The 26,266-nt window shown below is 38.9% G+C and overlaps 1 protein-coding gene across 2 annotated transcripts in view; it reads left to right on the forward strand.

The window, feature by feature from the left end:
* The first annotated feature begins 7,499 nt into the window (after positions 1–7,499).
* Positions 7,500–26,266, forward strand: part of pdgfc (platelet derived growth factor c) — a 50,006-nt gene continuing 31,239 nt past the window's right edge. The window contains exon 1 of one of the 2 annotated variants that reach the window (XM_044205849.1): positions 7,500–8,466. In XM_044205849.1, the coding sequence (XP_044061784.1) occupies positions 8,292–8,466 (175 nt within the window). In that variant the 5' untranslated portion in view covers positions 7,500–8,291. The remainder of the gene's footprint in view (positions 8,467–26,266) is intronic. The other variant, XM_044205848.1, reaches the window with a different exon arrangement.

Below are 26,266 nucleotides of genomic sequence, written 5' to 3' on the forward strand. Positions count from 1 at the left end.
TGTCAGGCTGGATTGAACCAATCTATTGTGGTATTATACCTGGCATGCAGACCAAATTTCTACTACTACTGTAGCTCAGAAGAGTTATACGTGTTGTCACATTCTTATTCAAATGAAAATAAAGCTTTTGACAGAGGGAGACTTGCACAAGTGTTGCTACTAAACATCTTTTTCACAATGTTCTGCTAAGTAACATGTTTGTTTTCAATTCAGAAGTGATGGGTAGTTCTTTAACTGAACCCAGTGAAGCTTCATGGACATAACTTTAGATCAGTGACAAGATAAATTGGTTGGAAGAGAAAGGATTCAAAGTGAATTCAAAATTCAAAGTGAGTGAATGTTGTGGGCAAAGAAATTAAAAAGGAAATACTAAATCTTGCGGTGCGGATGTATGATGATGTTTGTGACTGTAAATATATTGTTCTTGGGATCTGACGTGTATCTTCAAGGGGAGTTACACAATAAATTGCTTTTCTTTGCCAGCACATCTATCATTTAAACATTAGTGTTTTTTCTGTTAACCTTTGCACAAGCACTCCTTTTTTTGTGCACGTTTCTGAAAACGACATTTACCGGAAAATAAAATGTTTACTGTTCTGTTCTTACTGTTCTTCTGTGCTTTTTTTTTTTATTACAGTCTTGATCCTGGTCTCTTCTGAAAGGGAAGTGATTGACATACTGAAATATTTCCCTATTTAAAAAAAAGTAATTATTTTATTTAATTTACTGTTTTGCTTTGCTTTCACTCCTGCTACAAAATAAGATGTTGCAGTGATACTGGGGTCTTAAAATGGTTTACAATGATAGAAGCATGAGGCTGTGTGTTTTCATTTTGTATAGTTTGTATAGTTTTGTAAGTTGAGTGAGGATTCAATTGGTTGCCATCCCAAATATGGGGACAAACCCCCAATCAGCCTATATATGGACCACTGCTTGTTAAGGGAATTTTGCTGTGATTCTTATGCTTAATAAAGAAATAAAACATCATTTGTAAGAAGAGATTCTACTGGCTTGAGAAGAAAAGTCCTTTATTTTCTGGATCAGCGCCCTCATTACAGTAGCACAGTAAACAGGCAGTTTGACAGAACATTGACATGTTCAGGTATTGGCATCTTCCTAGTTACTGAGTTCCCCTTTAATTATTGATCATCTTTCCCCTCTGCATGGTGCTTCCTCTCTCTGACCTGTATCAAAACATGTATGAACCCGAATCAGCCCATATTGTCTGTCTCATAATCATCTAATAAGCTACACTTAACTTGACAGTACTCATTATTGCACTATTACTTATTACTTATTACATTGTATTATACCGTACATACTTATCAACCTCTAAATCCACTTTGGTACTTACACTTATTTTAGCTTTTATGCTTATATCCACTTGTACTTAATTTATCTTACCTGTATTATAGTGTATTATATTTTCATTTGCTTAGTATTTCTATTCCTTCTATTCTCACGTGTGCATTGATGTGATAGTGAGCAGCTGTAACGAAATAGTTTCCCCTCGGGGATCAATAAAATATTTCTGATTCTGATTATACATGCTAGAACTGAAGCACCATAATATAAGACAGATTTCACAACACTATTCGGTATAATATCCAAACTGCACATATTCAGTATGCATACTTGGTAAATTCAATAGGTGAGAGTAGACATATGCACAGAGACATATGCAGGCTTGCAGATGTTCACCCTCATGTAATTCATCAAGGCACAGTGCTGGGCTCCAGTACAATACCGTGTTGATGAAGTTTGGCAGTGTAGTAGATTTGACCCCTGGATAATTAAATAAGCAGATTGCCATAATGGAAACTGAGTCTTCCCCGTCAGCAGATGTTTAGTAAGTGCAACACCAACCAAGATGATGGAGGCATCAAGCCAGGAAGCTGTTCAGTTGGCGAGTACCTTCCCAGTATTTTTGGACTCTTCTCTCTACTCAGGGGTAACAAAGGAAATCCTCAAGGAGCAAGAGGTTGTTTCCAAGTTGAGATGTCCAATATTTTTTAAATGTTACACTGAATGAAAATATGAAATGTATAACAGTGGTTTGCTTGCAACCTAAAAGCTGTCACAATATTAGCCTGACTCTTGCCATTTTCCTTTCCGAGTCTGTTAATTGCATACTAACCTGCATACTAACTCTCCTATCATATGAAACCCTGACACTCCCTCCTGACCTGCAATAACAATAATAATAATGTTCTTTGTCTGCCTGCCTGGTCTCTTGACTCCTGCCTGTTTTTTAAAAAACTTTTAGTAAAGACAAACGTCAATAAAGTCAAGTAAAATGTATTTATCGAGCACATTCAAAAACAACCCACTTGACCAAAGTGCTGTACAGATCAGAGCAGGTAGCTAAAATCACAAACAAAATAAACACAAATGAAAGAATATCAATGCACACAACTCATAGGCACATATCAAAGCATACAGCTCATAGGCACAAATAAACAACTCAGAAATCAGAAAAATCTGCCACATCAGGAGGATTCAAACACCAGTAAGTCAAAGTTAGTTTTTAAGCCTAGACTTAAAAAAGTCAATGAAGGAATCAAATCTGATAGGGGGATGTTGTTCCACAGTCTAGGGCCTGCAACCCCAAAGGTGTGGTCACCCCTGAGCTTAAGTTTAGTACGCAGGATGGCCAGGAGCCCCAAGTCAGCCTACCCGAGGGACCTGGAGGTGGAATATGGGGTTAGAAGGTCTGCGATATAGGAGGGGACCAGCCCATTTAGGGCTTTATGGACAAACAGGAGACCTTAAAATTTACTCTGAACCATACTGGCAGCCAGTGGAGAGAGACCAGAATATGGGGGATATGGTCCCTCTTCCGGGTACCTGTCAGGAGCCTGGCTGCGGCGTTCTGGACCAGTTGCGGGTGGGAAAGGGACAACTGACTGATCCCAGTATACAGGGAGTTGCAGTAGTCTAAGTGGGAGGATATAAAGGCGTGGATGACTTTCTTGAGATCTTTGAGAGAGAGAAACGGCTTTTTGGCAATGGTACACAGCTGGAAAAAACTGGCTTTTACTACTGCGTTGACTTGCTTTTCAAACATAAAGGCGGAATCAAGTATCACACCAAGGTTTCTGACATGGGGATTAACAAGGGTTGAGAGGTTGCCAAGACTGTTGGCAATCACACTGATGGAGTCAGGGGGGCCAAATAGGACAACTTCAGACTTGCTTTCATTTAAGTGTAGGGAGTTTTGTACCATCCAACACTTTAGGTCCTCAAGGCAGTTCATGAGACTGATTAGATTTGGCTGGTCGTTTGGTTTCAGGGGGAGATGAAGCTATGTGTCGTCAGCATAACAGCCCCCTGCGTTGTATACTGACGCACAAGGTACCCTTTAGCGTTTGTATGGGATGCACAGAGCTTCCAGAAAGCCTTAAGGAAGTCAGGTGACGTAGTATATACATAAAGCGTGAGATAGTTCGCCTGTGGAGGTGGGTGGGTCAAACATAAACAGGACTTTCACCCAGGAGACTGGGGTTTGTGTCCCATGTGAAACCAAAAGTTAATGTTGAGTTTTTAAAAGTTTAATGTTACATTACGTTACAAGTCACATCACGTGACTAACCCAGTAGTTTCTAAAGGCTTCTCCTACGGACGCTAAAGGGTACCATGTGCATCTGTATACGCAGAGGGTCGTGACAAAACGTCGGTATTTGACACCCTGGGAATGAAAATGGTTTGCTGGGGAAGAGTAAAAAATTGGCTATCTTTATATTTATCATCTAAAATAACTTCTCAGTGTCCAAACCTGCATTTACTAAGTCATTAGAAGCTCATCTGTTTATGTGATCAGACCTGAAAAATGAATTCCACTTGAAATTAGATTGTATATTACTAGTATTATGATATTTATATTATTTCAACAACACAATAAAACTCATAAGTTCAAATGAGGTATCTTGTTTTTATCCCTCCTTGTACTATCACAGTGCAGACTTCCTCCTGTCTCATTTTCAGAGCATCCAGGACCAATAGCAAATAGTCACACAGCATCGCAAAAGTAACAAGTGAATTTAAATTGAATTCAGTTCAGGTTCTGCTGAAAAACACTGGCTGCAGACAAATGTAATGGATAAATGTATCAGACAAGAATATTTCGGTGTAATTAATGGGTGGAGCACAACACTAACATGCTGTACTGGCCCACTGGGGCCACATGTATGGCTAGTGTAGAGTAAGAACTGTTTCACAATACCTGTACTTTATTAACAGCACTGTCCCACAGTGCTTTTGATAACAGACTCTATCACATGAAATATGTTATATCTATATATTGTGAGAATCTATAAATTGTAAGAATAACTTTGAAATTTAAAATCTTGCAGTAAATGGTTATAGGTTCAAAGTGGCTGTTTAATTTAACTGTCATAATTACCTGAATGGTACAAGGTGTGGACACAAAACTTTACCTTAGTATTTCCATTTTATTCCACTTTATACTTCTACTGTAGTACATTTCAGAGAAATATTGTGCTTTTAACCACACTACATTAGTTACTTGCAGATTGTGATTTTATATACAAAACCTATGATCAGGTGATAAAATATGATGCAATGCCCTTGATTAAACACTCCAACAGTATATAAAGTACTTACAATTGGCTCCAGCTCAACCAGCTAAAACATTAAATGATTACATGTTCATCAGTACTAACAAATGAATAGTATAATACAGTATGACACTCTTAAAGGTGGCAATATGCATATTGGGCACTTTTACTTTTAATCCTCCCAGTATGATAATACTTAGATGATTAGCTGATAATGCTGCTGTACTTTTACTTGGAGTGTTTTTTTATATTGTGGTATTGCTACTGTTACTTAAAAATGAAAAGTAGTAATACTTACACCACTGCAGGGAAGAGTTGAGTCAACTCCATTAAAATCTTTGAGACTGTTGTTAGTGGAGTCAATGTAGTTGATTACATGATATTGTAAAGGTGATCATGCTGCTGTGACCACAACTTTAGAAGTGATGATTTGAATATCTATGACAGACTACCACCAATGAACAATGTCAGGTTTTCTTACAACATAGGGCAACTTATAGTTGAGTGCAACAATGCCACAGCAGAATACATCTAAATTTCCAGATTATCAGCAGCCAATAAAAAACACTTGCAAATTATTTTCTTAATGCAGATGAAGCCCTTGGTGTCCAGCCCTATTTGAGAAGCAGAAGGTTCTCATCATAATGATTGTCTAAGGTTTCTGAGTCATACAGTATTTTTCTATGAATCACAACTACTAAGCATTCGCTGAAAAACAACGGTCTAATCTTCTCTACTGTACTAATGATGGGTGTTTTTAGAGGTGGAAATGAAATGGAAAATTAAGGCTCGAGCCCCCTGCGATAAGGATAAGCAGATTAGAAAATGGATGGATGGACGATTCCATTAGAAGATAGCGTGTTAAGGTTTTAACCTAGAATTTGGTTCACATGATGACATGCTTTCCTTTAGTAGAGATTGGAATCAAAACAAGCGTTGTTTTGTCCAGAACTGAGACATGTTCCACAGTGCTTACAGTGGTATCAACATCAGTGTACAAGGGGCAAAGGCCTGACTGTAGCCCTGTGGGGCACCACCAGGGGGCTCTGGTTTCAAAGTCAGGGGGCTCTGGTTTCAAAGCCAAGCGCAGCCAGGGGCAATTAATCACCATGATGCCACACTTTTCACATCAAACTTAAGTGTATGTGTGTTGAAGGACACCTCTTAGAGCAAACATTAGTACAACCTTGTATCTGTGTTTTAAATTATAAGAACCCATCAGGCATAACAATGAACGTAAAAGACTTCAGTTTGTTAGAAATTCTGAGAAAATGTGAGTCATTTCTTTATAAATTCCTTTGCTGGCACATTTCCCACTTTCAGTGAAAACCACAGATGACTCTGTGCAGGACCACACAGCAAAACATCCTCCTGCTGCTACATGAGGTTTTACCATATAAATGAAGTCATCTCAAAGGCCTTTTTCTTCAAGGTGCAAATAATGAATTGTGATCTGAATTTAGCAAACATGCCCGCTCCCTTGTGTTTCACTTAATTTCACCTAGAACAAAACTGATGTTTTGCAGACACTGTGACAGATGCGTTGTGTAATATGGACTGATAGGGAGAGGGCATTTGTTTGTTTGACAGTACATGTCCCAAAAAGGCAAGCAAGTCTAATGGGATTTAGCTGGGAGCCGACAACTGTGAATTCTCTGTTGTATACATTTCCATCTCCAGTCTGCTCCGTGGACACAGAGCCCTCCTGGCTGGCATGTCTCTGTATGATAGCCGTGACCCCAAAGGTCTGCCTTGTTTCTAATTTCCTCTGTTTATTATATTTTTTGTATCAAAGCCTCCACGTTTCACAAGACCACCGTGGAAGCGGCAATCAAATGTGGACAAGGAGACAAAATACCCAGCTTTTACAGACAAAACCTCAAGGGGTGACTGAGTGTGTATGAGTGTGTGTGCGAAAGAGAGAGGGATTCCACAATGTGAAGTGCTGACATCTGCTGCAGGCCCTTGCAGGGCTGGAATGTGATACTCTCCTTTACACACTTGCAGCAGGCACAAGAAGACCTCTATATGCCCCTCTCTACGGGGGCAACACACGTATGAAATGACTGTATCAATGCCCCATGCCTTCTTTTCCCAGCCATTAACTTTGATTAAAACCACAGAACCTTCCTTCATACCTTGATGCTGGAGAGATGGCTGTTCTGCACTCTCTTTGAGGTGGTAGTTTCTGAGCTATGTGAGACTGGGGGTAAATTGCTGTAGCATTGCATCATTTGTCTGGCTCAATGGGTTCAATATGTCTCCAGCTCTCCTTTGATTGTTGTGTCTGTGCTGCAGCAGACTTACCATACAGTGGGGGGATACACTGTTGGATTTTGCCAACAATAGAATGGGAGGAACCACATGAAACGCAGTTGATGAGGTACAACAGTGAGCCGAGGAGAAAGGAAATTGGAAACAGGAGGGAGTATTGTTCCAAGTGGTGTCTCTGCTTTGATATGACAAATTGAGAAGCCCTTAAACATTTCCTTCCACAGAAACATTTAGGCAGAATGCACAGTGCAACAGTGGTACAACAAGCATATTTTCTTATGGAAAGTTTCCTTCTGAATGATGAAGCTCCTCATGCAAATATGCACTGTGTACTTCATTGTTTAACCATGAATGTTATAAATTTGATGGACCATGATGCTCTGGACAAAAAATATAAGTGGGCCACAAAGGCCACAATGATGTAGCCCAATAGAAAAAAGATATGTATGAGCACAACACAGTGGGAACACATGGGATACACACAGTAGGAGGTACATTTTGTCAGATTTAATTTTCTTTCCCCAAATAGGCCAAATTGTTACAAAAAAGCTTTTCTTTTTCACTGACATTAGCCAAAACTATTTGGTTCTGTAAAATTCACAGTGATTAACAAATTGATATAGCCCTACATTATATATTACATCACATTACTCTTAGTTATCTGAAAACGCCGACACTTTGCCTGGAAACTACTGGAAACGTGTGAAACTGTTTGCAATAAGTGGAACTGTATTTGCCAATTTCTGACTGACAGTGGGTGAAACACCTCATTGGACCAGGCAGCAACGGAATAGTTAACATGCCTGGGGAGTTTCCTCGGCTGGGAAGTTGAACTTTATGTATAGCACCTGTTGTGCCGTCAGTTGGCAGTCTCCAAAAACCCAACCCCGGCCGCGCAGCAATATTTTATCTCAGTCTCCAAGTTATGACTCAAGACTTTGCCAGACAACAGAACTCGTCTCGGTGTTGCGAATGGTTTCTGGGTACAGACTGTATCAGGTTGCTGGACTCTCTCGCTGTCTCTGTGTGTGAGCTTTTGCTGTAATGCGTAAAGATCTGCGGGGATTTATTCAGACGGAGTCAAGAACGCACCGTGGACGCGCGCTTTAGCCAAAATGCATCTGTGCTCTTCTAATGATATCGTGCCATAGATGATATGCCTGCATAAGGACGCTTTTTCAACTAATTCCAGGATTATAATTTCTTAAAGCCAAACTTTGTCCAACTCACTATCCAACTTTCCAGAGAACCAACAGGTGCGCACTTGCATTGCGCAGCAGCGGCAGGTCTGGAAGCTTTGAAGGAGGATATGTCTTGATTTAGGGAGATATAAATTTCACTTTTTCCAGAAGGACTGATGATTAAGATTATGTGGATTCTACTCTGCGTTTATCCTCTCCAAATGTGTCCAAAACAGCACTGGTGTCCTGTAAACGACGCATGTATGTGGTGATACAAACCATCCCGTCAACGCTTTGTGATCGCCAACCACCACTCATCCAAATGATCCTTCCATTATTATTCCTTCTTGCATCGCTTCTCCAACAATATGGCTCGGAAGCTGAATCAAGTCATGTCAGCAAATTTCACCCTCCAAGTGTAAAGGAACAAAACGGTGAGTTTTCGTTGCTGTTTGTAACATTTAGAAACGTTATTAAATTGAACATGAACTTCGGTATTGCTCACTCACATGACTAAATGCTTATTCTCACTGGGCTTAAAGCCATTCTTTTAAAATGCACATCTTGCTTGAGTTTAAACTGCAATGAATGAAAGAGTTTCATTCAGTTCAAACAGCATTATCCAGGATAGGAAGTGCAAAATTACCTTTTACCTTTAAAGTGTACCCGTGTATGTTAAAGGGGGAAAACCCTCTGAAATTCCAGGTCCCCTGGGAGAAGTTTTCCCTGTGATCATAAAAAAGGCTCCATTCATGCAGCAGTAGTGGCTCTGGGCGATGTAATTTGCTTACCCTCAGAACTGCACTGAGCTGCACTATCGACTTCAGACATCCAGTTTTGTCAATGTTTAATGTTACGTCCACGTTGGGCTGATGTTGATGAACTGGATCCAACTTTAAGTTGGATTAAGTAAATAATTACCCTCCAATGATTTCTTGCCATCTTGGGTAATTTGGCAATCACGTTCTTTGTTGTTGTAGAGAGTGTTGGCGCGCGTGTATGGGCGCGAGCGTGTGTAGTGGGGTGCATAAGGCTATCTTTTAAACTTAAATAAAACAATATATTTTATTTTCCAGTGATGCACTTGATGCATTGACTTATGTAGATTGTTTTCTCGTCCTGTTGGGATTTTGTTTATCTACTGATTCTTTACTTTTACCCACAAGACACATTGATACATTATTATCCTATTATACAAATTAGTTTTTTTTATAGTCTGCATGATATGATATGAATGCAAATGGCAGTTAAGAACAATAATGCCAAGCCACTGGCAATAGAAATATGCACAGTTTTTCCAAAAGTACGCAATCTTTATGAAGGGTTTATAAGCTGTACCTAATGGCTTTATTAATGGTTAATCCTATATACTATCATACTAACGCTTTCTAGATCAGTTAAGAACATCTTTTTGGTTGCTATCCTCCTCTTGCTTTGTCTTTTAAGCTATTTAATTCACCAGGAAGACCCATCCAATGGACTGTTCGACCACTTGTTAAGTGCATGTTAATAAATTGTTAATAAATGGATTTTGGCCCATCAGCTGGGTCTTCCTGATTAAATAAAAAGCTAACTAAAAAGACAAAGCAAGTTATTGACAGAGACTATACAACAACATAAAGAGACAACAGAACCTCACAGGGTACAGTTTCAAGTAACAACATGCCTGTATCCTGCAGATGTTGCACAGGTCAAACTTCATTCATTACTCAGTCTTCTATAGCCAGTGGGTTTGACTGGCCTTGTGTGAGAACATGCAGGGCTGACTTCACTACAGTAACAGTCAGGGCTGGAAAATCAGAGCCTCCCGCCGGGATCTCCAGGTTTAATCAGGACGGCTGAAAAAGGAAAACAACAGGGAGGAGAGAGGGGAGGGAGAGGGACGAATGAGGTGGGTGAGGAGGAGGAGGTGGAAGTGTGGGGCGGAGGGATGTTAAACTGTCAAAGAACTCTTTAAAACGACGGTCACACATTGGCTGAGAGCGAAGCTGGCCAGCCCGTCTGTAACCTTTGACTGGAGTGTCTGAGTGCTCACTGTTCTGGCGCGCTTGATTGGCGATGCTCTGAGACAATTTGATATCGATCCGAGGGAGGGGAGAGAGCCAGACCTGTCTGGCATGTTTAGTAGTAGTTGCCTGGAGAATAACGGTCCCCAGTCGTATTAAACTTGGCAAGAGGCTGCTGATGACTCCATAAGATATCAGAGGGCGCTGTCTCCCACTGAAGGCCAGTGCTGTGTGTACAAAAGGATAACAGAATGGGCATGAACTCTGAAATGTAAATTTTGGGAGTTGTGGTCATAAATAATGTGAACATTTCCTTCCTCCACCACCAAGGGTAATGTTACAATAACATGTATTGCATATGTCATTTTCATGTGTCGGCCACATGGCAATAAGGTTTCATGGTTATTAAGAAAAACCATTGCTAAAAATGACATCTGCAGTTGCGTTACAAAAATGCTTTGCATGGTTTTAATAATGAAATGGGGTTGAAAGCAAATGCATGTACCCATCCACCCCGACCACCACCACAATGTCTGCTTGTGTCTATAAGTTATCCCTTTCTTGTGAGAAAAAAATCTGTCTCTCATAATTATTTTACAGAGAATGTTCTTTGCTTTTTAGGATATCAGTCAAATTTTTTCATGATGATTGGTAAAAGGCTAATGCAGTCTTCATTTACTGCACTGTTTTCTTAAGATTACATTTATATACAACTGAAAGTTTTTCATCAACACGAAAAAACGAATGTCAACGTATACATTTGTTTTACCTTCAATATTCCCTACTGGAAACTGAAGCTGATTAACAGTTTTATGGTTACTATATGTTAAGGCAACTCAAAGCATTTGGTTTGATCTGGGTTAAATATTGAAAATGTCAGTGGTGACTTTTTCAGTATTTGACCAAAACTGCAATCTTTCTGAAGAAAGTGTTTTAGTTGCCAAATCTAACATGCAATGCTGGACATCAACCACAGATAGCATTATGTTTCTTACAAGAGGCATTTGGAAAAGCAAATTTGTAGTATGTAAATGTACTTCTTAGGAGATAGAGTTGTGATTTGTTATAAAACTACAGGATTTGTAGTCTGTGTATTTAATAGAGTGGCATTTTTAGAGTTCAGTCAATGTTGTTGCTTAGCCAAATAGACAAAGGCATATCACAATAAAGCTTTAGCTGCTTCTTGTCTTCAAGCTTATTAACTTATAGCCTATATAAGCAGGGTATCTGCACAAGTACAAATTTAATGACTTTAAAGACCTTTTTAGTACCTCTAAAAGGAAAAGAAAATATCATCACCACGGCAAAAGAAATTGACAAACTAGACTACAGTGTACACTGTTACTGAATTTGAAAAACTGAAATATTCAGTGCACATTAGCTAACATAACTACCTTCTCATTAACGAAAATAAAGCTGTATGGCGGTAGTCTGACGAATGGTAGCTGAAGGCTTTACCAGAGCGGCAGTGATGGTATTCAGATCCTTTACTGAAGTAAAAGTACTAATACCACACCGTGAATTCAAAACCTTACTTCAGTTAAAGTATGTTAGTATTGTCAGCCAAAAGTATCAAAAGTAAAAGTACTAACTGTGCAGTAAAATGTTCCCTGTCAGTGTTTTCCTATTATATCTGATGTTTCTGGATTCATATTACTGCTGCATTAATGTTTATGGGGCATTTTACTGCTGTAGATGTTTAAGTTTGAGCTAATTTTAACTACTTTATATACTGTTGGGTAGTTTAATCTACAGCAATACATCATGGTCTATAAGATTATCATATGTTTGTAGCGTTGCTGTCCTGTGAGAACCACGTATCTCTAAAACAACTTTTCACGAGCTCAGAAAAAGCTCTGTGACGATGCATTTTCCAGCTAATCCAAAGGGTGGGGGGTTTAAACAGTTTATTTAGCTTAAGAAGTAGGAGAATTTTCTCAACCCATAAAGGAACACTTCATCGTTCAGTTTATCACAAACATTCACAATCACACTTTTCACACAATTCACCGGACATAATGGGTATGAAAAACTGTCATGTGAAAAGTTACTAGTAACCAAAGCTGTCACATGTAGTGGAGTAAAAAGCATGAAAAGACTCAAGTAAAGTACACGTACCTCGAATTTGTACTTAAGTACAATACTTCAGTAAATGTACTTTGTTACATTCCATCACTGCATAGCGTAAATATTCGCAGTAGACAAATCATCTCTAGCATGTAACGTTACAGCCAAACTACCAGCAGCAGCGTATGACTGGATGGGCTAGCATAGCACTTTTGAGATTTCATGTGAGAATCTGTGCTTACCATTGTTCCAAGATTGAATGTTTTGAGAAAAAATCGCACCTCGTACGTGCTTGCTTCCAGCTTTGCGTTCTAGGTGTTTTTCCAATCACACAGGTTATCTCATGGGGCTCCTCTTCATATCACTTCTCTTAGTTAAGTGGTCTGGCCTTACTTCCCCCTAGAAGGCCATGTTTTCACCCCCACCTAGCCCACCCATAAGTACAGGCCCAGGTCTTATTGGAAAAATCCGGCTGCAAATATTATTAGGAGATGTGGATTACCTGCAGATATTCCCACATATCCCCCCCAGCGCCACTGGAGGAAGGTATGCAATGTGCTAGGCCTGCCAATGATCACAGAGGCTTCTGTTCCACTAAAGATTACGAGATTAGGGGGAGGACTGGGGTTATAAGGGTCACAGGCCCATGGGGACTATGAGCAGTTTTCCATGTATACATACATACATGAAAGGTTGAAGATATAGAGGTGCATTGTGCATTCATTAGATTATGATGCAGACAAATAAGAAGTTTTTGGTGGGGCCTTAAAAAACAGGAAAGAGAGTGGGTGGCGTTGTTAGGAATCACAACTGTTTCAAGTGTAATGTGAATTGTACATCACCCATTCATTCAAAGATGGCTGAGAACAGTTGTTAATAGTAGGAGGAGTTATTTTGGTCATTCAGGGTTCCAAAAGTAAAAGTCCTTTTTTTTTACATAGACAATGTTATGTGACTGACAGTTGAAGCACTTATGAGGCTTGTATGGGCACGGAACTCTTGTTTGAGTGGTTGAAGATTGCATTGGCAAATATCTGGTTCTTACATAAAATGTCAAAGATACAACCATGTATACTGTACATAAAAACTTCAGAGGAGAAGTCGACTACAACTCCCAAGACGTAAGAACTGTCTAATCACAAAGCTTAAAATTCTGTTGGGTGTTCCACTAACGGCATGGCATAGAAATCTGATAATGCATTCTGCAACAGCAGTATGTTTGGATTTTGGGTCAATTTTAGATTAATTTAGTAACTATTGTGATGACAGAGCATTCTGAATTTCTTTTTCCCCTTAGAAATGACAGCTGAAGCTCATGGATACTGCAGTATTTAGAGCCATACCAAACTGACAAAAAAAGTTGAGAGAATTAAAAGTTCTGATGGCCATAAGATCTATTTAATTATTAAAGTACTCAGGAGACTCCCACGTTTCTGGATTGAGGACATTTGGGGATATAATTAAAAGAAACTTCACTAGTTTGACACATTTAGTTCTAAAGTTCTTTGAAACAAATATTTTCTTTCATACAAAGTCAGACACCATTATGTTGCCTCAAATCATATATGCATGTAAAGTTGGAACAATAAAAATGTTTTTTCTCCTTCTCAGCCAACTGTTAACAAAGCTGCCCTGACTAGACCAAACATAGTGATTTATATAGTGTAGGTGCAAGACTCTTCTACTGGCAGCTACAAGTATGGCAAGCTGGCATTCAAGTTTCCACTATGTTATTTTAAGTGGTTTCCATAGTGCTTAAATCTACGTTTTAATTTAAAATTACGATACACCTCTTAAACCAGTGAAACAAAACTGGCCGGTCTTGGAATCTCTTTTCATTCTTTAATACAGGTCAGATGTTTCCTGAGCCTGCTTCCCTGGGAAAACTTGTTTCCAGTTAGAAGACGCTGTACTTTGATGGATATGCTTGAATGAATGAATGCAGCACTATGCTGTTAATCATTGTAGTGGGCAGTGCAATAGCAGCCAGTATGCTTGGCTGAATTAAAACCATCAAAGAAAATGGACGGCTCGAATGTTCAATGAACTCAGCAGGAAGCAAAGAGGGCAACAATTACACTGACTATATCACTATTGTCGGATGAAAACCACATATCTAAAAAGGTTTGTCAGGATGGTTAAAATGATTTTCTTCAATGATTTTCTCAATGAAGCCAATGTATTTTTTCATTTGAACAATGGATTGCTAACTGGTTTCACAGGTCCGTCCATCCTGAAAGTCACTAAACACATCAATTCCCATGTAAACATTCAGTGTAAGTAAGAAAAAGAAAATCCCCAAATCTGCGGTTAAGTGATTTTTCCACGATAGCAGCAGTAGAAACCCTCAACCACTGAATACAGGCAGGTCTATGTCTACTGGCGGGAGGAGTTTCAACATCTCACTCCAAAGAGGGGGGACCCTGGATAACACTGTCTATGTTTTCCCTGTCAGCACTATTTGAACGTGGAGTGCTGTATTTGGCAAGCAAAGCATGCCACCGCCTGCCTGCTGTTTGTCATTTCAGGCAGCGAAAGCACCGTCTCCCCCACCTCCTCAAACAGCCAAGGGAGTTTTCAAGGGATCTGGGTCACAGGTTTAAGCTCTACTGGAGAAGAAATGTCCTCCACAGATACCAAGTCTGTCTGGACCCAGAATCAATGTTAGTGAAGTTTTCTTTACTTACAGTCAAAGCTTTAGCCAGTGATGGTCTAATGAACTCGAAAAAACAGTAGTGACCAAAAAGTGGATGAGCATGGTACTTTGAACCTGCAATAATAGTTTTTTTGGCCACTAGGGGGCAATGCAACAGGTTGTAAACACAACCTTATCCAGTTTACACATCCAGCAGCAATGTTTACATGTATTTGGAGTCTTGTTTTTGAAGACCTGATAATTGTAAGTACAATATTCACGTTCCCTTTAGGTCTGTTTTGGGCTCCACCAACTCCTGAGGGAAAAATCTGGCTCTCTAGCTGCCTGTAGCTCCACTATGTTCACCAGCTAGTCGCTAACTTTGTCTAGCACTGTTTGGTGCACAGCGAGTAGCGTGCAGTGAGTTTATAAGAACTTTTTCACCGAAAACAGTTGCCTGCTGCGGCTGAAAATGAGGTTGGTGAGAATGGTGTAACTGAACCAAATCAGTAAAGCTGTAGAGCTGAGGGGAACTTCAAAGTTGGGTAATATTTGTCTGTGAGTTTGTCACTATGAACAACCACTTTCACATTACACATTAAACCCATTATTGCTGTGAAACTATTTAATAGGACAGGCATTGGATATTCTTGTTTTTTATAGCATTTGACTGAGTGTAAACATAGGCCGAATGAATAAATTAATTAATCATGCAAATTTTTAGTGTGGATCTGCAACATTGAAAGGTTAAACCCACAAAGTCCTGTTATTCTGCCTGTGCTCATAGAACTAGAATTATAAAACATAATCTCTTCTTCCCCCACTTTGTGTGATGCACAGCTATGCAGCAAGCTAAAACACACTTCTAATAAAGGTTTAAAGGAGCTATATGTAAGAATTGGCCACCTGTTGAATTCATTTTCCAAACAAACATATTGACACTGTCAGAAACATTATACAATTAGCTACCTTTTTAAGCTATCGCTAAATAACCAATGTTAGTATTAACAGCTGTTTACTTACCATCTCTTTACTCGCCAAGAGCTGTCTCCAGCGGTGGAAAGCAACGTCAATGTTACCTCTTGTTTTGCTTCTATTTCTATCACTTCTTTCTTTGCCACTCAACGTGGTTTCTTGCCCTCGGGGCAGCGCTACTTCTTCTTCCTCTCATGTTGGACTGAGGGCAGACTGGATGTTACAGTGACTCACTATCGCCTTTTGAGGTACAAAGTGGTATTACGAGACAGGATGGGCCGGGGCTAGCTGGTTAGTTATAAACTAACATTCTTACATATAGCAATTGGTCTCTGAAGTTTTTACTGGAAACAATTGTGAAATGATTAAAACAGTACTAGAAAACAAAGTCAATGATAGTGATTACAAATCAGAAAAATATGAGATGCCATAAACAAGAGTTAGACCAAAGGTATTATAAAAATGAATTAATATAGTAACAAGAAAACTGGGTTAACAAAAGTATAGTCTAGCTAGCTGTCATATCAGTTACATTGAAACTTTCACTTTTAGCTCTGTTTTAGGCTCTGCCAACCACCAATGAAATATCCACATTAAGTCCACATAGGAGGTAAAGTACAACACAATAATTAATCAAGTAGACATACATGTACAGTCCACAAGAGTAAAAGTTAAGAGTATAACACACAACATCAACAGTTAGCCAACAGTTACATTGGATGTTGTATTAGCAACATGTTAGCCTCAGACAGCTAGTATAATGGCTACCATGATTAGCAGTAAACTTATCACATAAAAAACTAGATTAACAAATGACAAATCAACAATCACAAAAGAGCTGTAATAAAAGAGTACCACAGATAATGCTCCGACAAGGTTATTAAATATATAAAAGATGTCTGTCAATATTTGCTTGGTCACAGATCTGACAAAATGGTGGATGTATGTTGGTGTTTGATGTCAGTTAAACTGCTATAGAACTGTGCCAGAATGCCCAATGAAACCAACTGCTGGTGACAATATAGTAATTTATTTTTTGTATGTGCACTTTGTGCTATTGTCACACATTCCATAGTGAAAATACACAACTATCTCTTTAGAAAAAACTGAAAAGCTTGATAGGTTGAAAAAATTCCATGAAAGTTTTTTTGAAAATGAGAATGAGGCACACATTTATCTCAGAAGCTACTACTGAAGTGCCCATACAAGGTATTTATTTAGCATTTTACAACATAATGTTGTATCCCAACTGTCTTTGCTTTCCTCCTGGGCGATCACAACAGCCGCCATGGTGCCTGCCTAGTCCAGTTGATCTGGCTCAAGGTCTCCTGTTCTTTAATCAAAAGCTTCCTTTTAATAACAAAAAAACATAACTCCAATAACAACAACGATATATTACTGCCATATGTAATATGTGTTTCAGCAATAAAGCTGAAAAATGAAAAAAAAAAAACAGATGAAAAACAAGAATGTAGCTAGTGGAGTTTGAAAGGAGCTACAGGCCGCAGCATCTGCACGCGCATAGTCAAAATCACCAAGAATTTTATCTTAGCTCATTAAATAAAATCCAATCAGACCTCATTCAGTGACGTTTCAGCAATAAAGATGAAAACAGATTGAACAATAACAGATTGAAATAAAAATGTAGCAAAGTTTGAAGGAGCTACCGGCCGCTGCATCTACATGCGCACCTGTTGCCATAAGCAAGGCACGTAATCTCAGGCTACTTAGTGACTAGTATAAGAAGTTCAGTGGGTGTACTCACAGATCCCAGGTGTGTCTGAAACTGTCTGAATAGAAATCAGGGTGTTGGTGAGGAAACACATTCATGCTCAGCAAACATTACATTGATGTGGCATTGTGTTTCTTCTCTTTCAGTTTCTTATCGGTTCAGATTCTGTAGTGCTCTCATTGTCCTTCCTCCATCGGCTGCCCTGCAATAAGAAACCCACTTTCTGAAATATTACCAGTTTGCAGATAAGGATTGTCAGCGGGTAATATCATTTCAAATTGTCATTGCTTTGTCAAATTTTCATTGCAAATGCTTGTTCTGAAAGCCACCATTTCATTGGCAGTTGAAATGACTTGAATCGAAAAGCAATTTAGCTTTCTTAGCGGAAGGACTTGGTGAATGTTATCGGCTGTTTCTGCACAATGACTCAAGTAGCTATAGTCTGACCAGCTGGCACAGACCAAAGCAGCTCCACATGAAGCAGACTGGATAAAACAAAGCAAAAAGAAAATGAGAAATTGCGAGTCAAGTGCATGCCTCTGAGACTCCCAGAGCAGAAAAATGTACCGTATATAAACTTAGACTTCTAAACAAGGAACTGTAAATAGTCCCAATGCTAACATTGATTCTGACGGGCAAAGGAAAGTGTCTGCCTGGTGCAGTCTAAACATGAAGGGTGGAGTATGTCTGCCTGAAGTCAAGACTACTTGTCAGAGCAAATACCTGACATTCACTGTGAGTTAGCATCATTTCCTCAGCTTTCCCTTTGTTTTGTTTTTACTGGGCTGATTGTTGTCCTGACCTGCTGTTTTACTGCTCTCACTGACATATTGCTGTTGTGGGTCAACAACACATCTACAAAGGAAGGTGTGCTTACTTTTTAGCAGCTCAGAAGGACTTAAGATTCATGAAACTTAATTCAAAACAAGGGGGTCAGAATTTGTGTAACACAATAGTAATGTATGTGCATTTTGCATTGTATGTCCAGGCAAGCAGATTATTAAAGCAATATTTATCTCCTAAGCTAGGTAGTATAAAAGCTACGATAGTATGAAAAGAGAAGCTCTGAAAGATTGTTTGATCTACTGTAAATGCTCGCAAGAATGATTATGATTCTTGTTTTTACAAAACTGATTCACTCTAAAACAGATGCTTCCATTGATAAAGTATTTGGATCAACTTTAGGCTGTGAAGGTTGAAACTTTGCCAGTATGGCACTGTTTTTACTCAGACCTCAGTTGTTCTGTGAGTATTGGTTTTCTTATGGCAACTGGAATTTCACTGGACTAAAATTCTTGGCAGCGAGATGAGTTGACCTTGGATACCGTCTCTGGAGGGCATGTCTGCATAGCTTGGCCGATGTCATCACCTCCTATCAGAGAGGTATGTCAAAGTGTCCTGTAATGACTTTACTCTTCAATTCACTGGGCTTCATGGGCATCACCTTGCAGTTGACTGACAGGGAGCTTGACCTAGATCAGGGGCCTGAAGAATCCCACAGCTGTGTCTTTCATGATAGAATAAGAGTTTCTTGGTAACACTTAAGGTAGACAAAATGGTTTGATCCCCAGCTCCCCCTGTTACCTTTGTGTTCCATTATGTCCCCATTAGTAACAAATAGCTACGTTTTAACTTGTAATACACCATTAGTTCATGAATGACACCTCCAACAAACAGCTTTATAACTAAATTTAAAAAATCCCTTATGATTCTCCAGACATTCATTAACTCATTCTGAAACTGCATTATGGCAACGCATTGTGCAAAGAAAACATTTATTGTATCGATTATTGTAACCATGAAATGACCCAAACTTATTTCAGTCCATTCCCTGCGGAACCATATTTTCTAATAAAGTCATATATATATATGAATATTTTCGTCCAAGAATTCCATAGAAACACTGACGACAATGTAGCCACATTGCTTAATAGCAAAAACTCCACTGTCTCAGAGGTCATAGTATAGTAATGAAACCATCACTGTGGCAGAAACAAACTCTATTGGTTATAGGTTACTATGTCTCCCTTCCCCTTCATTATGAACTGAAGGGATCCTCATGTGAAACCGAGCTACTAGATTCATCAGATGCAGCAGAGACATTTCATGGTTATCAAGCACCATCGTTAATGATGCTAATTTTAGAAAGCAGCAATGAGAGATAGTGATGTGTAAGAAACCTCATACAGTTCAGAATACACATTGGACACCTCAGTGCAGATATGATGTGAATGTCAAGATTGAGCAGTTGAAAGGAGAACAAAATGAAGATGTGACTATAGTTACAGCATTTTACTGACTTCAAAACATTATTGTGCAAATAAAAGGTGTGTGATGTACTTACAGAATGTATTAGGGTAGGCTGAATGCTCTTTGGAACAGGCTCAGTTAAACCCAGATAATTAGCGTAACCAATAACATAATGACAATGCCAAAACATATTTAAAACCCCTTCTTGTATTCTATACAGTTACTGAATGGACTTGATGCAATGTACTACTGCTCAGGTTTGTGCTCAATAAGATTTACACAGTAAGGATAGTATGGATGGTGACTTGCTTGTCAGATGTTGCTAATTTCTCACTGCTGTTGTTTTGGACTTTTGCAATTTGAAATTGCTCATCTTATTTGTGATTTGATTCTAATTACATGACAGGGTGCTGTAGAATAAATTACTCGTAAATGTCAATAATAGTAACTTCTAAACTCATCAGTACACTCATCATTCCAGTTGATGACCTTTCATTATACTTCATTCATTATACACCTTACATTATATTTCTATTAACCTCCAACCAATAAGGTCTTGATTATCCACTAAATATTTATCTATGTTAATCTCTTTTTTGCGGCGCAGCCTCATGTACCTCAGGTTTGAGATAATACTGGGACACTAGGCTTGTTTGGCTTGCTAGAGCTCATTTATGCATAGTAAATGTAAAGCTTGACAGAATCACCTTTTTTTCTCCATGTAGCATTCATGTAGCATGCAGTGCATCCTGCCGTTGAATCAGCACTCAAATATGCATACCTTGAAGTTTATATGGGGACATTTTTCTTTCTTTCAGTTCCCCATTACCTTAAAGATTTACAATAATAACTCATAAGTCATGCATGCCCATGGAAATCAAACCACCACTGTGTCTTCTTAATGTGCCATCGAAGGAGAGTGAGAAAAGAACCAGAAGCTATTAAAGGAGATGTGAAATATCCCAGCTCTAATGCATTGGGTTGGGAGGGGGGGATAAAAAACACACCTGTCCCAGTAATCATCGGCGCAGCGCCGTCCCATGCTAGCTGGATTATGTCACCTAGCACATGGTGAGATGTGATATACGACACTATGCCAGTGGAATACAGAGACGGTAACCCAATCACACATACTATTTTGAGAATGTATGGCTTTTCCCAAAGCACAAATAGGTTTTCGGTGCAGACTGGATACGCTCTGCCACAGCATGCTTACACTTGGATCCCCATGGGAGAGTATCCATTTCTACGGCCAAAATGGAATGAAAATGCACATTAGCTATTAGGTCTTATGACTGGCTGGAATGATTTTGCCAAGTGTGTGTGTGCGTGTTTGTGTGTAGCTGTCTGTGCACTGAACAGGATCTACAGCAATCTCCATTTAATAAAATAGAGTAAAATTACCTCTTACTCAAGCCAGCTCCTCTGTAATACAGGATTGTCTGTGTTACTTGAAAATGTTTTGTCTTGGAGCTACAGCTTCATACCCTGTCACTCTGTTAGCTTCTACTGCTGGTGATCTGGAATTTTACTCTACTGTTGCCACTCACAAAAAAGGACAGTTGATACCAAGGGTAATAGAGGATATACTTTAATACCCATTCAATGATTTTTCAAAATATTTTTTTAAGAGCAGGGGTATACATAATATCCTGACACTTGGCTTTGCCTTTTCTATTCGACTCCCAATTGTTCATTGAGAAAACTGTTGTGATGAATACAATACAATGTGCAATCTATAACTTTGTTGCAGTGTGAGGAGCTTCTGTCCTTGTACGATGTAAAAAATAACTTGGCAACACTGACTGATTTACTGGAAGAGTGCATTTATTCATTCAACGTCCCTGTGCAGAAACACACAGACTCTTCCAGTAAGTCAGTTAGAGATGCCCAGTTATTTTTCACATTTGGTTCTCTTGTTACTTGGACATCTAGTTGACTGCTGAAGTAGCAATACTCTTCCTACAATCCTTTGCACTGTGTGCCAGTGCATACTATGAGTACCTGATTTGTCTCTGCACACGTTGCCATGCTAAATGCCTGTAAATATATCGTACTTGATGACTAAAATGGAATCTGATTCGTGTTGTGGTTAGACACTTGGTGCAGAGGTGTGGAGTGGAAAGGGCTCAATGCCCAGATGTTGCGTGGCTCAGTACCAGTTGAGGCATATGACATATAACAAATTCAGTCAAGTGGTGAAAACACAGGCAAGTTTAAAAAGGATCTGGAATGAGGAGATTGGGGACTAGATGCTCAAATAAGCTTAGAACTGGAAGTAATGTGATATTTGCCAGCTGGTTGGTATTTTTTTTCCATGGCTGCATCAAAGCAGGAAATACTATAGGAAGCATTGGGCATACTGCAATTTACTGCTACTGTATGTAGGATGCACTTTGACTATACTGTTAAGAAACAAATAATAATAAATGGAGAATCTTAATTGTAGAGGGTTTGGCTAGCTAATAGGAATATCTCACAGCAGAAATGTTGACTTGTCATAACAGGAAAAGCACAGGTGTACCTAATAACCTTAACTATGGCTCTACTCCATTTAGGTGTGCCAGTTAGCTGTGCCAATGGGCCAGAATGCAAAACACAACCAGGGTCCTACAACCAGCTAAACTATGCAGTGCAGCCTTTATTAATGTTATTAGTTAGACCTGTGTTTGACAAGTGAAAATGTCCACTGTGAGAAAGGTCTGTTTAGTGTTGTTGATGACATAGCATAGTGTTCCAGCTGGAGACCAGCAAGTTGAAACAAGAGAGTGTCTGGAAATCCAAAAAAAGTCTTAAAATGTCGAAAGATTATGTTGTGTAAGTTCAAGGCCTTTAATCTTGAATGTAGTTAAAAATAGTGTTCTTGGTCTGGAATGGGTGTGGAGTGAATTTGTGTTTCTGTCCAGTTGATAATTAACATGACATAAACTGGGCAGTTCGCCACTCAAGTCAGTAACGGGCATTAAGAAAAGAAAAACATTATCTAATATAGTTTTCATTGTGTTTCCAGCCTTGGCACATTTGCTGCATGTTAATGCGTACATTACACACAACTGCTGTCTTATCTGTTCTGTCAACAGTTTGGTGTCACAGCGGTGTACACAAGGGCAATGTAATTTTTGCTTTTTCAAAGGTATCTATTCCTCCTTGTTTGGCCTTAGATCTACACTAAACTGCCATTTTTCACATCTGAAAGTGATGCTTTTTAAAAATGCTCTCCAGAGTGGATAAGTCTAAAATTGATAGTCTTGCATTAGTGTAGTGTGGAAACAAGTTGTTTTCAGATTTATCTGCTTTGGTCAGGCCTATATCACACACTATACATTTGGGGCAGTACCAATGCATCAGTGTACACAGTAAACAACTGCTGCTGATTTATCTAGTTGTGCACACCATACTTTTTCTACAGATACTCAAGATCTACAGATATACAGATATTCAAACATAAAAAAATGTAAGAAATCAAGGAAAAAGACCTGATAGTACTATCCACAATGTTGGCTTAACAGTTGATCTGTAAGAAGTGCAGTACCAACATACAATGTCATGCAATAACTGCTCAGATTAAATAGATAATATATAGAGATATGTGGGTTCTTCTACAGAATACCTCTTTGAAGCTATATGAAACAGACCAGAATGTTAAACATTTTATTGTCTGTCTTAATATCTCTCCCAGACTTTTCTCACTCCATTTTCTTCTTCACAGGGAAGATTGTGTGACAACAGCTTGAAAGGACACCTTCTGAATGAGTAATGCTGAGAAAAAGGTAACCTGTCATACTCTGTAAGAAGAGTATGACAGGTTACCAACCAGTTAGTAGAAAAGGTGTTAAGCCCCCTTTTCTTAAATCTGTTCTGCTGCCTCTAATTAGGGCCTTTACAGACCACAGCATTAAAATGGCCCCAGAACCATGCCAACTAATGAGATGCCATTGACAAGGCCGATCTTTCATGCACAACTCTGTTTGTCAAAATCTATCTTTCATTTTCTGCATTGACAGCCAAAGTTTGTTCAACACTTTGTCTGCCTTCACACCTGTTGACAGGCCTTAGCTAAGATTTAAAGCAGGTCACTGAGTTGGCTTGTTTTTGGCATAGTTTACAGCTTCGGATGCTCGCATTGATGGATTTTCTCAGGCAGATCACTGACATGTTTGCATGCATGCTGTGGACATAAAACATTTTTTACCACTTTGTTGCTGCCAGTATTTCTATTATGTTAAGCAGAGTCAATTCATCACTCTACTCTTACAAAGCATTTTTGTTTACAGATACATTTGAGAACAGTGTAGTTGAAACCCACATAAGTTCCATAACTACATATCATATATATATATATATATATATTTATTTCAAAGAGAGCACTGAAGCATATTAGGGACTTCCAAAACACAAGCATTTTGTGACCAAGTATATTTTCCGAAAATACAAATTATAATAATGAGACCATACTACAACTTGAATTCACGACAATGTGGTCCTGGATCATTAAAATATTGTTATTAAAAATATAGATAATTACCATTTTAAAATGCTCTCAAAAATAATTGACATTAAAAAGAATCAAACAAATGATGATACATCGAAGATGCTTGGTTTTTTGGGTACATGAAAAAGCTTTTATTTAACCACAAATATTCCCATTGAGATTCAGAATATTTTAAAAGATTTGAAAGGGGATTGTCCTCATTCACTGCCAAATATGGGTTATTATTAGCTGGGTGTGGGCTGATAGGCAAGGTAACTATGACTTTATGAACCCTTCTTGAGCGGTTGTGGCTATAATAACCATTTAAAAGTAGGAGGAGTAATATGAATAGCTCATGTATTCACAACACAAATGGAGTAGCAATTACAGCGCTAATGAATGGGTATTGTAAACGAAGAAGCATTAATAATGGACACTAAATTATCAGCTACTTGCTATAGTTAATCGACCTTTTTCACAGCAGACGTTTTGGCTTTGTCATTAACATTAAAGACAGCTGCATTCCATTTAGGTGAACTAGTTTCAAGGTTCTGGTATTGTGCATGCTGGCTCACTGTCATGGCTTACTAAGGCCATTGATGGAACGGAGCCATCGTTAAATAAATTTGTTTCACCTGTGCTTTTGCTGCTGTGACAAGTGAAAATTTCCGCTGTCTGCCGAACTCTGAATAAAACCAGGTGATTCCTGATTGTCGGCTTACTGGTGGTTACCTAGCAGGCTGACTAAAAAGACAAAACATCATATACATAAGACGGTGTAGTCCCTCATTCGGTCAGGAGTGTTCTATCGTAGAAAAGGTTTCAGTCGTAGTCATCTGGACACTGTTTTCAGAATCAAGACGTCAGAAACGTCTTGATTCTGAAAACAGTGTCCAGATGACTACGACTGAAACCTTTTCTATGATCATATACATAAGACTAAGCTAGTTATTCGCTAGCCGTCTCCCTTCACCTCAAGCTTCTGTGCCAAGCTAACATGTCCCGGACTATGGACCAGCTCCTGGTAAGACAGCAAACAACCAAAATGTGTTACATTGCTGTAACATGTTAATGTCTTACCTGCAGTAAGACATTACTACATGACTGTAGGTATCCTTTATAAAGCAGCAGACAAAATATGATTTAGCATGTTGTTGTTGGTAAAGTTGCTTAATTACACATCCAGTAAATACGGAGCAACATTAGCATTAATTTTGAGTCGTGTTTCTGGCTACTTAGAAAATGTAAGTCCAATATTCACTCTCCTTTTTTCTCTGTTTTGGTCTCCACCAACTCCTGAGGGAAATATCTGGCTCGTCAGCTGCTAAATGCTCCACCATGTTCACCAGCTAGTCGCCAACTGTGTCTGTCTGCTGTTTGGTGCTGGGCAGGAACATTTACTTTATCAGAGCTTTTTCACTGTGAACAGCTGCCTGCATCTGTTGCTGAAAACCAGGCTTATGAGAGTGATGGGACTGAACCAAAACAATAAAATTGAGGGCAGCAAAACTAGAACAATGAGTTTAAACATGATAAAGCAGTCCATTGATAATTTTCTGAGTTTGTCACTACAAGCAACACCTTTCACATTACAGAAGAACCTTTCCAGATCATTCACCCAACAATTCACTAATCAGTAATACGTTTGTGATTTATTAGAAACCAGCTGTGCAGTTCCTCATATACATGCTAATTACTGGTTGCTGCTTAGGCCATGTACAGCTTGTGATTGCTTAGTTCAGGAATTGAATTGTGAAGTTTTAGTAAGAAGTATTTACCCAGATGTACAAATTCACTTTCTACAAGCTCTGGAGAGAAAGGCATCTGTTTTGTAACCATTTATCTCAGGAGGTAATTACTATTGATGATGCTATTGTTCCTTAAATGCCACTTCATGAATATTAATTGTTTCCAAAGATAAAATAAAGCTTTTAGTGGCTGGCTTTGTACTTTCATTTCTTGTTCATGTTTTTTTGATAACGATTGCATCAAACTGCTGGGTTATGTTTAGAGGCAAATTGACACAGATGATTGAAAGGCTTTTTTATAAGCAGTTAGAGAGAGTCAGAGAGGAGTGCTGGGAGGCCTTTTGTCAAAC

Source organism: Siniperca chuatsi, linkage group LG8 (genome assembly GCF_020085105.1).
Source record: "Siniperca chuatsi isolate FFG_IHB_CAS linkage group LG8, ASM2008510v1, whole genome shotgun sequence".
Classification (NCBI taxonomy): domain Eukaryota; kingdom Metazoa; phylum Chordata; class Actinopteri; order Centrarchiformes; family Sinipercidae; genus Siniperca; species Siniperca chuatsi.